The sequence below is a fragment of the Streptopelia decaocto genome (genome assembly GCF_964273445.1).
Source record: "Streptopelia decaocto genome assembly, chromosome: 5".
NCBI lineage: Eukaryota > Metazoa > Chordata > Aves > Columbiformes > Columbidae > Streptopelia > Streptopelia decaocto.
The window spans coordinates 50,221,889-50,237,836 of NC_138659.1; the positions used below are offsets into that span (position 1 = coordinate 50,221,889).

The following is a 15,948-nucleotide window of genomic DNA, read 5'->3' on the forward strand; positions in this document are numbered from 1 at the left end:
ATCACAAGAGCCTGCTCAAGATCATCTATGCTCATCTTGCCCTAAGGGGAGGGGAAATAAAGCTCTAATAAGTTAGTCAAAAAGGCCAGGAGGGCTCCAAACACGCTTTGGTCTGAGCCCAAAATAATCTCATACTGGACATTTAGCTAAACAGAAATTAAAGCTCCACCAGCTGAATCAGGTCCTATTATGAATCCCACTACCCCTGAGCATGCACATCTTTAAGCTGGGGTGGATTTGGTCAGAACTTCTCAGTGCAAGAACTGACCACCTGTGGTCAATGAGGGGCAGGACTTGACTGAGGTGCAGCTTAGGAGCAGGGTAAATAAACCTGTGCTGTGCACAGCCCAGGGCTGTAACACTTACTCGCTACATTGGAAGACAGTGACAGTCCTGTCTCACTGTGATAGGGATGCACCGCAATCTGTGTCATGGATGGGACCGGCACACCAGGGAATGACACTGCTGTAGCTGCCAGTGACGGTGTTGTTACCGAATATGGGTACTGCGCTCCTATGAATGCTGGATGGACACCCTAAAACAGAAAACAAGTAACAGTCATGTCTACTTGGTCTGACCTTTTAGAAGTAGTCCAAAACATAATGTCTCCACACAAACCCCAGAGCATTTGAAGTCCAATCTGATAGGGAGAAAGTAGCACAGGAAGAATCAGCACACAAATTACATTGCACCACATGACCATTACATGTTCTTGCTCCGCCTCCTTTTAAATCTAATCAGTTTGCAGAAACCCACTCCAACAACTTTCAAAAATATGCAGAGGTTGAAATAAACTTTGATTTCCCTCTGTAGTCTCTATTCAGACTGCAAGTTCTCAAGAAGACAAGCTCTCTGTCCAGTACCTTCTGAGAAACTATAGAGCAATAAAAGTTAAAAACTACTGATGTATTACACTTTATATTATCTTGAGACTTTAAATGCACCCACAGAAACCTCCTTATAATGCAAAAGCTGAGCTGGGGAGCCAAAGTAAGTGAGAGCAGAAACAGGATCTCGAGTCATAGCAGGTCTGGGCCCCATACTCCCTCCAGTCAGAGGTACTCCCTCTGCAAGCAGCCACACAAGGTCACCGTAAATGAACAAGGCACAGGCAAAACTCACCTGGGGATATGCTGAGCCAGGCACTGGGAAGACAGCTGGACGTGGCATGTGCTGGATAGTGTGTCCAATATACTGGGGGTTACAGGGGATGTGAGTCTGAAGGGTGGTGTAGGGGTGGAGGCCCTGCGTGTGTGTGTGTGCCATCGCTGGCCCTGCCATCGTATGCTGCTGGTACATGGTTGACCCCACGGAGATCACCGGCATGACTGTTGCTGCTGCGGTCACCGCGGCTGCCACTGTTACAGTGGTCGGCTCAGATGTCACCTGGTTGTCTGTCAACCCACGCACTGCTTCCGAGGCAGCCCGTGCGCCACTGGCACTGCAACCAGTGGCACCTTCTCTCTGGGCTGGGGTCCCACCTACAGTTTGTTCGTAAAGCCAGTACCACTGGTGAGCTACTTCAAAGAGGACTTCTGGGTACACGCCACCTCCTTTGGCTGCTTCTTCTACTGCCATACAGGCCTTTTCCAGCATCAGATTGTCCTAGAGGATAGAAAGAAAAGCAGAAGTGAAAAACACAAAACCAGAAATATAAGAAGGCAAAACAACAATAGGACAAAAGTATAAGGCACTTGAAAATGACTAACACTATGGGGAGCAGACAGATCATAACTATGCAGCAGAATAACCAGTTCTTCATGAGATGGGAAATCCACAAGACTGGGATTAAGACTGTCCAATTGCAGAGAAGCCAGTCCCACAAGTAACAGCACGTCCTTGATGCTGGAAATCGGCTTGTGCTAGCCAGCCCCCCCCCATGTGATGCTCACCTGTTCCTTACACTGCACCAGAGCCCTCTGGATCTCATTTGGGTTCAGGGCATGAGCATGGGGCAGGCAGCTGAGTGCCAGTTCAGCAGCTGCCCGCACCATGTTGGAGTCTCTGGCCCGTGAAGCTCTGTCTGCCAATGATGCCACCTCTGGGGGAGTGAGATGTCCATCCCAACACTCCACCAAGATGTTCAAGGCTGCGCTACCAATCTCCATGGCCTGCCCTAAGAGTAAAAGAGAAGACTCTCACACCACTGTATGCCCAGCGCAGTTCCAGTCAGCTTTCGCCCAACAGGAGATGCACTCCCCACTTCCTTCAGAGCTGGCCCTAAAGTGGCTACAGGAGTGGCTACAGAGCCCAGCTGTTCCCCTTAGGCTTTAAGTCACATTTAGTCTCTTTCTCCCAAAACAAAGGACAGGCAAGAGCTGTCATTAAGCAAGCAGCAAGTGATGTTAAAGTTAAGCTAAAGATATATTTGAGATAGTGATAGGAACTTGCTATAGCTGATTTTAGTACCCACAAATCACAGTCTGGACTGTTGCTCTATTTCCATCACATCAGAAAAATGCAAATTTTCAAGGGCGTGCTTTTCAGGCTCTAGAAGCCATGTGGCTAGAAAGCAGGTAGTAGGCCTGGGTGCAAAGAGAAGCAGGAGAAAAGTGTTCAGCAGACTCCTAAAGGAGAAGCTAAGACTAGTCTCTGTGTGAGTAGTGGTCTACAGTTCTGAGGACTGAAGGATGTTGCAGTACAAACAAGAAGAAACAGGTCACAAGAACTTTCCAGGCCAAAACAACCACCATCATGTAAATCACTGGTGCTCAGTTTGTACTGCCAGCTGTGCCAGCAAGCTTACGTGGATACCACAGCACATCAACATCACCATTTTTGGGCATAAGCTGACCTCCCTCCCCCTCCTTCCTGCCCAAAAGTAAGCTTCCCAATAAAGTTCTGCTATAACCTGTGATCCAAGAGACATGGGAGGAGTAAGTTCGAGAGAGCCAGTTGGGAGACACAAAGTTGTGCAGCCCTAGTGCATACAGCCCAATCTCGAAGGCGCAGAGGTGAAGGTTGCGGTGTGGTCCCTGGTGCCCACCACTGGAGGAAGGGTGGGTGAAGATGGAGGTACTGCTATTTCCACCTGCTTTGATAAGGACTGTCTTGGCCAATTCAAAGTAGAAGTGAGCAGCTGCCTCCGAGGGCTGGTTTGGGACATGAGGAGCATGGCTCTCCAGCCGCCTCCCTTTATACCTAGAGGAAAAAGACAGAGGAACCTTTCAGACAGCAACAAGTATCTGAGGTTCACTAGCTGGGGTGCAGAGTTCCTGTCTTCAGGATCCAGAGGAAACAAAACAAACGGTCCCAAGGAAGTACTTCCTGATGCACACATGCTAGTTCCCTGACACCAGGCCTAGAGGTTGCCTCTGCATTGGTATCATTCATTACCTGCCAACTTCCACAGTCTTTGCACGGGCTCCCCCACTGGCTCTCCTGCTGCCACTGGAAGAGGAAGATCCCAGTGAATCACTTGAAGAACTGCTGATGCTGTCACTGTCCTGTCCTCTGCCCCACGATGTTGTCGCCCAGCCTCCACGTAGCGGACGCCGACTGAGCGTTGGAGAACTGTCAGAGGTGGTTTCAGGAGCGCTGCTGTCAATGCTAGCCATGCCTACAACACCAGAAACAACACAGTAATGTCACCAGGGCTAGTAAATGTCATGTGGGTGGGTAAACTCCCACTCACATCACCTACAGTCCCTACTAATATCAGTCATGTCAGTGACAGTCAGCATCATAGCTGCCAGGCATTCAACTTTGCAAATTAAAAGAGATTAAATTAGTCCATCTGGCCACAGATATCAGTGTCATTTTGCAGTTCTCATATTAAAAACCAGAAGAGTCCAAGAACAATGTACTTCTCCCTTCACACCATCCCACCCCCTCACTCCATCTGCCAAGCTTTGTGGCAGAGTATAACAATAAGAAGCAAATATACACACAAAGTCAAGTTCCACAGATTGTATGAGAATAAAGAAAACCCTTCTGGTATACACTGCACAATTTACACAAAGTTTCTTCACATCCTCAGCCTCTAACTTATGCCCTTTCCAAGAGAAATGTAGAAAGGCAGCAGCTCCTCTTTATTTGTTTCTGGACCCAGGAGCACAGTGCTCTACTCCAAGAGTCCAGCAATCATTCAGCTCCAGATATCTAATCCATCACACAGAATATATCTGCTGTGAGAAATGTGTGGTAACTTGCCATACAGAAGGGGGCAGGAAATCTATGTGGCAAAACCTATTTCTCCATGCCAGACACCTCAGAGACCATCAACTGCTTCTGTAGTATAGGAAGGGCTGACAATGGGAATGAAAGAGCAAGGGAATTGCCCGAACTCCAGTGGGCTGCCTAGCACAGCACTGGACACTGTATGAATGAGTGAGTTCCTACCTGTGTGTTTCTTCTTCTGCCTGACAGGTGAACCCCAGCATCTCCCGTTGTATCCACCTCTGCTTCCAAGGGCCAGGCGACTGGGGACTTTTCCCTCTTGCTTCAAGACAGTGGACTCTGCAGCTGGCTCACAGGGGGACCTCTGAGAGCTCTCTGCATAAACAGGACAGTGACATGGTAAACATCATGACTTGTTTCTGTAGCTCTAAAAGCAGATGTGCCCATTTAAAAGATTTAAACATCAAAAGATGGAGGATTTTTATAAAATGAGTGGTATTTACGAGCAGGATTATCTCAGTTTTCTTTCAGGACCAAGCATATTACCCAACACCAGGCCAAGAACATTTCATCTTAAATCAAGATTTCGAAAATTCGCTGCAACTACAGAAAAATTTTAGAATAAAAATGCTGCGGGTACCCTACCCTTATTGCAGACATCCTCAGCTAGTATTGATTTCTTTGGGAAGAGTTAAGAGAACATCTGCTTTCCACCAAACGCTGCTGTGATTGCCACCGAAGTGGAGGCACACTTCAAGAAAACCACATTTATCTCCAATGCCCTCCAGCAATCGTAGTTATTTGTCTTGCATGAAGGTACCTGACTCATTGTATAACTTTTTGAAATACTGCCCCCCTGTGATACCAACTTAAAAGATGGAGTCACGGTAGTTTTATGTTAAATGGTAATACAACTGGCTAAGATAGGAAAACCTGAAAATTAGCTTGAATTTCTATGCAGCAACATGTACTAAAATGGATATGGCCAAACAGGTAACAGGGGAATGACATTCTAGTAACCAACAAGCAGCCAGATGGCAATATAAATCACTCTGCCTACTTCCCAAAAGAGACAAAAACGTACAGTTACAGTTTTGCACTGATTAAAGAAGGGTTTCAGCATAGTCCTTACAAAGCACCACTTACCCTGTGCACTCTTCTCCACAAAGTTCTCAGGACTGCTCTGGACTGCAGTGCTTACAGCAGCTTGCTGAGCAACAGAAGTCCCTGGAAGTTGCTGGATCGCTGCAGTGGACTGGGCAGCGTGTTTGGAAGGAGATTTTTGATTTGCTACTGTAGGTTTGCTGGATGAGTAGAAAGAACTCAGGGTCTGTGGTTTGTGAGTTTGACTCTCTCTGTCTAGGAGTTTGTCTAAAATCTTTAACAGCAACAGGAAAAGAAATAAAAAGGAAGAAGAAGGAAAAAAAAAGATGCATTACACTAGGACATAGAGGGAAAGTACCAAACCAGCTTCCTGGCAGACAATAAATTCCATTTGGTTGGAGAAAAAATAAAATGTTTATTCTCTAGAAAGTAGGCATCACCTCCTGCACTGAAGACCAGCAATGCACAGATGAGAGATGTGTGGCCTGCAGTACAGAAGAAGCAAGGATTCATTTGTACTCAGTAACATCCCCATTTTCACTTCCAAAAGCCACTGGCTTTACTTGGAAAATACCCAAAACTCACAATACAGAAGTAATTCTGGTACATAAAGGACAGAATAGAGGACTCTATATTTAGTTCTGCCAATCCTTAGTGTTCTTGTTTAAATCACCAGCAAATCTTTGCACACCATTCTAAAAATCCTAGCATACCATTACCTTTTGAGACTTTCAAACACTAGAGAAACTGCTTTCTACCAGCCTACTTTCTTATCCTTTTTTATTACCCAATTAGGGAACAATGCATGACCACATTTCATGGGTTTGTCCATTTCTACTGCTCATTTTCCACATAAAATGAAGAAAAGTGTGACAGAGCACTTATTTGCAGATGACTGATATCAAGAGTGTCCCTGTTATTCCCTATAGAAGAGTATAGCAAAAGTGCTTCTACTTTAGGAGACAGAAAGACACTAGTAATATTCTTGCTAGGTAGAAGTGCTTCTGAAAATAAAATATTAATAAAACCCTTCCTAAAGCTTCAGTTTATTGGTTTTTTTTTCCCCTTCGGGGTGGGGAGCAGAGCTTTACTATCTGTCTTGCATAGAAAATTAAGGCACAGGTGGACTAAACTAGTATAACAAAGAGGTGAAAGATTAAGAAACAAAAGCTTTGCTAGATATACTGTTCTGCAAGTCAACATCCCTGCAGCAAAACAGAACAATGCTCAGACCACATCCACAATGCACACTGAAAACCCCTGGGACAAAGGACCTGTTTTAGCAGGTAAGCAAAAGCATTAAAATCAGTGAGAATGCATTTCCCAACTGGACTTTAAGAAACCCACAGAAAGAGTGCCTCTGCCAGGGCCAGGCACACTGTGCAATCAGATCTTGCAACAGTGAAGAATATAAACACTGCAACATAACCTGTAAATCACCAGTACGTGACAAAGCAACTTATGCTCACTGGCAAAACTATCAAATCCATCAAAACCCAAACATGATTTACTCTGCATCTCCCTCTCCCTTTTTAAAAGGAAACTCACCTTCTTCAGCTTGGACTGATCATCCTTGTAAGTAATCATCAGGGCTAGAGCCAGATCCCCCTTCTCCCTTCGGGTGCCTTCACACAACAGAGGATGTTCTGCTTCACTGACAGTTGTTTTCATGCCTGCAGGCCAGACAAGAGGGGAGGAAGAGAGAAGTGAGCCCATGGGACTACACCACATCTTGAGCACTATCTATACCTCAGACTATTTTATTCACTTCCCTGTCACAGACAAAAGATTGTTTCCCCTCTGTTCTTCTGTTAACTTCAGAAATATATCATGAATAAAAAGGAGCTGCTGCCTGTCCCCAGACTACTAAGCTTGCTACAACTGTCAGAATAACCAGAGGGGAAAAAAGTCCAGGCAAGCCCACAACTCCATCTTGAAAGAAACTGCAGATGCTACAAGCCAGAATTCCCACACCATAAAGAACTCATCTTTCTCCTTTCAGAGATGAGGAAACAGAGGACAGGCCTAGTTTAATCTATTCTATTCCTTTTTGCATGATACTTTAAAACAGGCATACAGTATTGTCAACATAATATATACAACCACTGCTTTGTTGCTGAAGATGATTAATGAGGCAAGAATCCAATAATATGCTAAGACGCTGAATTACATGATAATGCTTGAGAGTACTTCTGTTAAGTCTTTCATTATCGGTGTCTAATGTCTTCTGAAATGATTGTGTTTTGTTCTCTGAAACTGTCCATCTCCATTAAAACACAAGCAATACATCTTCCATAGTAAAAGAGCACGAAGAAAGCTAAAATCATGTTAGTAATTTAACGTTCAGTTCCTGTCCCATATTCCCCTTCCATTTTTCATGGCTTTGCAAAGGCACCTCAGCCCTGGCATGCAGAATCCTTCTGTGTCTGGTTCTGACAAACTGTGCAAACACTTTCATTTCTGCACCAAACTGGAATTAACTACTAACTCTCACCATCCAAAATAAGGCAGGATGCAGAATATGGATGAAGAAATACTTTTCTTGTCAAAGATTCTTACCAAGAGCAGCAACAGCAGCCTCAAAACCAAGCTCTTCATCTCCAGGCATTTCATTATTCCAATTACGGCTTGGGGGTCTAGAGCCTGTAGGGGAAACCACTGAAAGAAGACAAGAGAATTAGTGATCAGCTTTCAAAACCAGGACCTAAAGGCAAAAGCAATTTGTGAGAGCTTTCTGAATTTGCAGAGTTTCCTGTGGTCCTATCCTAGCCTTGTACCAGTTTCAAGGCCACAGCACTGTCTTGGGTTTTTTCCCCTTTCTCTCTAAACTCAGAAGACTTCAAACGAGAAAGGTATATTGCCAAGTCAGTCTTCTAATCCCAGGTTATGTTCTTTTTTAAATACTATATTATTAGCTGTGTCTGGATATATCCAGCGTAAGAGTAGAAAAGTCAGTATTTTATAACTATTTTACAAACACACACAGAGTACTGAAATGTGGTAAGTTCCCAGTTGTTTTCAAACGTAAACAGGAGAGACAATTCCATTGGGGCACAAAGCACCTCTAAAGCAGCACAGAAGGAAGAGCAAACAAGAGTGTGTGAACAATCAAGATTAGGTTGTTCTTATACAGAAGACAGTTTCTCTTTGAAAAACCCCTCAAGACCTGGCATCTCAGAACATGCCCTTCACACACTCGAGCCAATGCAGACAGTACCTGGAGTGCACAGAACATCAAATATAAAGCTAGCCAACATCAGAGGCAGGACTGGACGGTAATCACATAACGTCCCTTCTCGCAGTTCTTCGGCTCTTCCTCGAATAGTGTTCATCTCATTAGTGCCCAAGGGAATCTTCTTCAAGAGGGCTACAATCTCAGACTCCTGATATGCCAGCTTCACCTGGTAGCATCCACAAGGAAACAGAAACAGCTCTCAGCACAGGCCTAAGGGCAATGGGCCATTTTTCTCTACACATATGTTAAAGTACAGCAATAGTTTTTATTGGATCATTAAATTATAGTAACCCTTAGCATGCTAGACACCTTTACCATTCTCTCCACACTGAACACAGATTTTCAAATCTAATACAAGTCTTGCCTCACACTTATACACAATTCTTTTTTACTCTATCACTCCTGAGCTGCAGACAGGAAAAAAAATGCATCAGCTTTAATAAGAACATCAAGATAAGCATTTGACTGCATAAGTCAGCGGAAAAGGTGATTACTCTTAATTGTAGGGAAATAAAAGATGCTATGTTAAGTAATATTTGAGACAACAGGGACTGACTAGCAGAAGAATGGGCACAGGGTGGCAGCATGCATGTCACCAAGATGAAGACCATTACATTTCACTACTCTTGCCATTCCTGCATCCTCTCCATTCTAAACATGTGAAAGTAGTTGTTTTCTCCTAGGCAGCTGGTGACTGCCGATCTCACAATCTTCTAATCAGACCGTAAGAAGTGCAGATAATCATTGCAACAAGTGTAGCTGGTGGATACCTAGCAACAACACACACCTCCAGGGACTGCAGAACCCTGCAGTGAAAAGCAACGCGGCTGCAAATCACACAGACAAGGTCTTAACTGGACACTCTTCTAAACAGGAAGCCAAACAGTAATCAAGCAGTATCCAAATAATATGCCTGCACAGTGCACATGTTCACTTGCCAAAGAATGAGGTACCAGCAAGAGCAACAATTTCCAAACATCTAACAATTGCACCAATTCACCCTAAGGAATAAGTTTCATATTATTTCACCAGTGGAAATACGGACAATTCCATTTACAAATGGCTTTATTTTCCCCAGATTAGCCAAGCAAACTGGAAATATATTTAAGGCAAGAAGTAAGCTGTTCTAAGAGAAATAATATATTTATAAAAGATTTTGTAATAATTGAAATATTTTCAAGCCTTCATGTGAAATCAAACATCTGTTGGCACAAGAGGTCTGAGCTTCCTATCAATGAAAGTAGCGCCACATGAAATGATATTTCTAATAATTTTGCTGGCAGGTCAGTGTGTGCTAATGTGATGTGCACACAGACCATTTAATCCCACTGCTATGAATTCTAAGGAAACACATAAAAGCCTAACCAAACTTCAGGAGTTGAAATGGGAACCACAGGAGCAAAAGCATTGAGGTATCACAATGTTGTTTAAGATGTTTCTTACCTCCAGAGCCTTTGTAGAGGCCGGTGGTCTCTGCAGCTCCAGAGCAAACATTCCTATTTGGAAGGCCAGGTTGTGGTACTCCAGCTGCTCACTCAGCACAGTCAGCAGGAAAGCAGCTTTAGACAAGGTGTTGGTTGCCATCCACGTCTGTTTGCTGGTTGATACCTTGTTCTTTTTGCCCTGTTTGAAGAGGAATTTGTCACAAGACACTTTCCTAAACATCCTAAATGACTCTATGCTTATCCTCTTACCCTTTACAATAATCATTAGACAGGAAAAAGAATAAAATACTTTAAATTTTATTCCCTTTGCTAAGGAATCACAAATCCCAGTGGTTACTGATGAACATCATTCCTTCCCCTATCTCACCCTGGCACAACACAGTGGAAGAGGTGGGCTGTTGCTAAGTCATATGTCCACTATTGTACTGATGCTGTGCGTCAGATGTTGCATGCCTGTCCCTTCCAAGGGAACCCTTTCATACAACAAACACTGCTTAGTGCTACTATAGGTGTTTTTCCAGAAGTTCATGCTTATTTCTTTCCAACCCTCTATCCTGAAACAGCAGAACTTCTAACATTTCCAGTGGTGTACATTATGAAATACGAGACTAAGGTTTTGGAGATGATCACAAGAAACAGGCAGGTCACCTGCACAGAGCTGCACAAAAATCAAGACTTCTTGTGGCTGCTGTATAATCCCATAACACCCAGTAGAAGGCATATCTTAAACAAAACATCCTTTGAAGCTGATGTTAAATAAAATAGTGTGTTTTGTTACAGCAGATTTAAAAGAGATTCCTAAATAAGCTGCAGCTTTTAACAGGAAAAACAAAACAAAACAAGCACAAGGAAAAGTGAAGAGACCTTTAAGTAAACTCAAGTTTCTGAAGACTCCAAGTCCTGCTTAAAGGCCTCTTATTTTCTTTCTCCCTTTTATTCATGCACAGCAACCAGCCACAGTAATGACATCCAGAGAAATTCAACTCAGAGGAAGCATCACTGTACGTCCCTAAATCACAGCTAATGAGAAGTGCCTGGGAATGCTGTTGTATCCATCCCTTATATTCCTTCTAACTTACGCTCTAACCCCAAAACTATACCAGCTCGCTCTCTACCTTAGTTGGTGGCTGCTCCACTTTTAGATCTGGTGGGTTGGCCAGTAGGTCCCTGGCAAGCTCTACAGTTAAGCGACATGCTTCATTACCATATCCATGTGCGTACAAGGCCTCTGCACAGGCAAAGAGGATCTGCAACAAAGAACAGATGGTCATATTCAAACCACACTCCTCCAGGCTGGAGCTAGCCTACTCAAACCACTTGTCTCAGAGACTCTGCAAACACAATCCACAATTAACTTCAGCACCAAGTGTTCTCCAGGCCCTCCTTTCCTGGACCTCCACCACCATCCATTCAAGTTCTCCCCTAAAAAGCCTTTTCTTCATGATTTAGTCCAATCCTCCCTCCAAGTGCTACAAGAGATTAGCGAATTAACTCAGAGAGTCCCTAAAACCCAAACCAACTGACTATAACTACTTCCATGCATCTCCAGCTGCTTGCTCATATAGGTGCAAGCTCTAAACTCATTTTATGACAGGAATGTGACACAATCTATTTATGCTGCCTCTGGCTTTCCAGATTCATAGTGAGTTGCAGAAGTGAAAACCATCCTGCTGTCTTTAGACATTGTGGACCAAGAAAAGTAGCCAGTGTTCTATCTCTGCACTGACTCATGGGTAGTGGCAAAGTCCCCGTTGGGGGCTGTTACAGCAACGGAACCGGAGCAACTGGCAGCGCAGAGGCAAACCTATCCGGGCTGCCCCATTGCAGCAAGATATTGCTGCCCAGCTCGGGAAGCTGGTTGTAAAAGTACATCACGTAGATGCCCATGCACCCAAGAGTCGGGCCACTGAAGAACACAGAATCACAGAATTGACTGGGTTGGAAAAGACCTCAGAGATCATCGAGTCCAACCCTTGGTCCAACTCTAGTCCGTTTATTAGATCATGGCACTAAGTGCCATGTCCAATCTCAGTTTAAAAACCTCCAGGGACGGCGAGTCCACCACCTCCCTGGGCAGGCCATTCCAATGCCTGACCACTCTCTCTGTAAAGAATTTCTTTCTAATATCCAGCCTAAATTTCCCCTGGCAGAGTTTAAGCCCATGCCCCCTTGTCCTGCCTGGGAGAAGGGACCAATCCCCACCTGGCTATAACTTCCCTTCAGGTAGTTATAGAGAGTGATGAGGTCACCTCTAAGCCTCCTCTTCTCTACACTAAACAACCCCAGCTCCCTCAGCCTCTCCCCATAGGTCTTATGCTCAAGTCCCTTCACCAGTCTTGTTGCTCTTCTCTGGACTCGCTCCAGCACTTCAATGTCTTTCCTGAGCTGAGGGGCCCAGAACTGAACACAATACTCCAGGTGTGGCCTCACCAATGCAGAGTACAGGGGAAGGATCACTTCCCTTGTCCTGCTGACCACGCTGTTTTTGATACAGGACAGGATACCGTTGGCCTTCTTGGCCACCTGGCCACACTGATGGCTCATGCTGAGCTTCCTGTCAATTAGTACCCCCAGGTCCCTTTCTGTCTGAAACACCAAACCAATCAGCATGTGGATCAGGCGGCTAAGACTGGAGGGCTCAGGTGGAACTGGACTGGCAAGATAAGGGTGAGTTAGTTATGGCCCGGTATGTCCATGATACCTCAGGCCATCGAGGAAGAGACACAACACGCAGATGGGCTGGTGACTGAGCGCTGGACTTGACCAATGGACACTATTGCACACGTTGCCCATGAATGTGAAACATGTGCTGCTATCAAGCAAGCCAAGTGGTTAAAGCATCTCTGGTATAGAGGACAATGGCTGAAATATAAATATGGGGAAGCTCAGCAAATTGCTCTTATCATGCTCCCACAAACCCATCAAGACAAGAGCCATGTGCTTAGAATGGTGGAAGTACCCATGAGTTTGGGGTTGTTTGTTTTGGTTTTTTTTTTTCTTCACTCTCCTCCCCATCCCACTGAGAGTTGGGGGTGAGCAAGCAGCTGCATGGTGTTTCGTTGTTGGCTGGGGTTAAACCATGACGCTGTGACGTGTGCAATACATAAAACCGTAAAACAGTGTTCTCAACTAGATTCAGCTCACCTCCATCCGGTTCTCCTGCTCCAGAGGCTTTATACCAGCAAATATATCTTGTTCCTCTTCATTTCCTCCTTCAGCTTTGTCATCATCTTCTTTGGCTACCTCTTGTGGATTTAGATAGTATACCTGGTAATCGTCTTCCTCTTCTCCATCATCTCCTCCCCCCGCTGCACCATTCTCTCCCACTTCTTCTGCCTTCAGGCCCACACCACTGCTGTTCTCATCTGCAGAAGGCAGGTCATCATCACCACTACCCATTTCACCCACAGGATCCTTGGGCGATTTCTTGGCCATGGAACTGCTCCTGACACTGGGCTCAGGTCCCTCAGAGAAGTACACCCCACCATCCTCCTCAAAGGTGTCCCTGTAGCTCCTGCTCAGTGGGCTTTCCGTAAAACTAAATGTATTGCTGGCTTCTGCCCCCAGAGCCAAGCTGCTGTCATCCAGACTCATCTCTGCCAAGTCCGGTTCCAGAGAGCTGTCTTCACTGCTCATGCGGCGTTTCCCGCTGTGCTTACTGGTCAAGCCTTTGCTCACTGGTAACTTTGCTTTGCCCACTGCAGTCTTATACACAGCTTTATCACCTTCTGCTGAAAGTCGTCTCAGAACCCTTTGTGGCGTTTCAGAGACAACTTTCCGCTTTCCAGTAAGTTCCTTCGGACGAACTGCAGGCTCCTGGGGGGAGGGACGCAGCCTGTCCCCAGGCTGCAGACATGGTCCCCCAGGCTCCTGTCCAGGGGTTCTACCAGCCTCAGAGGCAGTTTCTGCACACTGCAACCGGCAGCTCCTTTGCTGGATGGCCTTTACCCAACAGAAAGAGTTCTTCTTGTCAGTGCTGCTATATGTGATCCCAGGAATGGGATAAGCTTCCTCCCAGTTGAAGTAACAAGCTTCCACAGCTGGCTTGAAACCCTGGAAGAGCTTCTCCAGCGATTTCTTGTGCTGACCCCTCTTAACATTATCTATGACTTTCAGCTGCCACTGTCTGAGCTGTGAGCAAAGGTCCCTGCGCCTAGGAAAAGAAGTAAGAGGACAGGTTAGAAAGCAGACACAAAATGCACCTGTGACAAACTACCTCTTAACCCACAGAACGCCTCCTCCTTTTTGTCAGAAAAATCTGTTAAATTAAGTGTACACAGCAGTAGTAAGAAGACAGCCTGAAAAAAGGAAACAGGTATGTATAACAACAACCAAGTCCTAGACAAGCCTACGATACAGAAAGAAAATGTGAACAGTACCAACATGAAAGCACGATACAAACAGGGAGGTTTAAAAATGAAATACTGTCTGTCCTGTTTGCTTAACTGCCCCCAGTAAGGTATTAGTGATGTAAGCCTCAGCAATCTAAGACCAGCGAGTGCCATGGGAAACTGCTCTTGGAACCTTTCATAAACAGCCCTGTGAACAACTCTGGTCAAGATGTTCACAAGTACAATTTAAACAGCCCACCCAGGGAAGCACAATACCAGACAGGAACACCTAATCTCCCTTCCAGGCATGCACCTTTTTACCCCGATATGCCTACCTAGGGCCCAACAATTCAATTTAGGCATGAGCAAGCTGTCCTTAGGAGACTAAACTGTTGGAAGCCATAGACACAGAATAAGCAAGACAAAAATAATTGATATTCATATAACTTTGAGAAAGAAATAAGCTGGTCCATTTACAGACATTTAAATTACACAGCAGTTAGTCCCATGCCCCCTGTTACCATGGGAAGAACAAAGCCTTTCTGCATTTCGCAGCTCCAAATCTCACATAGGGCCTAAGCATATGAGGAAGATAATCTAAATGGATTAAACATTTGGGTGATCTAATTCAAGAAGAGAAAAAGACATTTCTAGAAATTGCACCAAGTGTCTCAATTTACTGTCATCTTGTTTCTGCCACAGATTCCAGAGACCTGAGGTACAAGCCCAACACTTCAGTCCTCTCACATTTCCTATCAAAAGCAAAAGAACAAGAAAATAAAATCAAACCAGAATGACCCAGTTTAGGTGCAAAGGGTATCAGGACAAAAAGGGCTAAACAAAATGGACCACTTCTATTTGTCCACTAAAGAAATTAATTAACAAGAGAGCAAACTGGTGGAGCTTAATCAAGGTGAGGAAAAAGAATGGGAAACTACTTAGGAAAGGTAACATAAGGATGAGAGCCTGCCATGAATAAAGAATGAGGTAGCAAGTTGTCTTATGATTCACTGCAAAGAATAGCAAGGACCGGTAGAAAAGGGCTCTTCTTGGTGACTATTCAAACGCCAAGAGAATAGGCAATCAAGCAGGAGCATTTCAATTATGCATGAGCTTGAGTAGGAGATCTGAGCAAATTTGAACTGTGCCAAATGACTCAAATGTGAACACACATAGCCCAACTTCATACTTTATCAAAAGCCAAAACCTTTTATGGGTTTTCCACGTGATCCGATTGATGTGTTTATTTTAAGCCTCATTCCCAGTTTCCTACAGTTTTTTATTTGTCTTGTCTCCTATACTCAGCTACTTCATGCTGTAAACTGTACAAGACAGATGCTGCATCCATTTTAGTGTCCCTGATGTACCTTACATAGATAGGGCATTTTATTAATGTTACACAACAATTCACAGAAAGCAAATCCTGTTAACGTGTAATTGTGTTGAAAACCCAATCCTGTTTTCATTTGTTCTGAAAAAACTTTCCTGAGCACTTACAGCACAAACTAATTGAGTATATTTTACATGCCACAGTTTGTAGACTAGATGTACAAGACAAATTATTACAATTTCAACCACAGCATCTCAACTCAAGCTGTCAGTACCTCCACTGCTATTTAACTAGTGCTAAATAAAGATGGCAGTGATTTACCAAGGCACAATATCGTTTAGAAATCTGCAGAAGCCTCATGATTTTTCCTCAGACAATTGAAAA

The 15,948-nt window shown here is 44.4% G+C and overlaps 1 protein-coding gene across 5 annotated transcripts in view; it reads right to left on the reverse strand.

The window, feature by feature from the left end:
- The window catches only part of ZSWIM8 (zinc finger SWIM-type containing 8), a 60,955-nt gene that overhangs the window by 6,940 nt on the left and 38,067 nt on the right, over positions 1-15,948 (reverse strand). For all 5 annotated transcript variants that reach the window (XM_082054493.1, XM_082054492.1, XM_082054490.1 and 2 more), the window contains 13 exons: positions 13,048-14,056; positions 11,019-11,150; positions 9,902-10,081; positions 8,441-8,624; positions 7,783-7,881; positions 6,772-6,896; positions 5,266-5,497; positions 4,342-4,494; positions 3,337-3,559; positions 2,852-3,141; positions 1,893-2,116; positions 1,123-1,605; positions 367-535 (listed from right to left, as the gene is read on the reverse strand). In XM_082054493.1, coding sequence (XP_081910619.1) covers positions 367-535; positions 1,123-1,605; positions 1,893-2,116; positions 2,852-3,141; positions 3,337-3,559; positions 4,342-4,494; positions 5,266-5,497; positions 6,772-6,896; positions 7,783-7,881; positions 8,441-8,624; positions 9,902-10,081; positions 11,019-11,150; positions 13,048-14,056 — 3,503 coding nt within the window. The remainder of the gene's footprint in view (positions 1-366; positions 536-1,122; positions 1,606-1,892; positions 2,117-2,851; positions 3,142-3,336; positions 3,560-4,341; positions 4,495-5,265; positions 5,498-6,771; positions 6,897-7,782; positions 7,882-8,440; positions 8,625-9,901; positions 10,082-11,018; positions 11,151-13,047; positions 14,057-15,948) is intronic.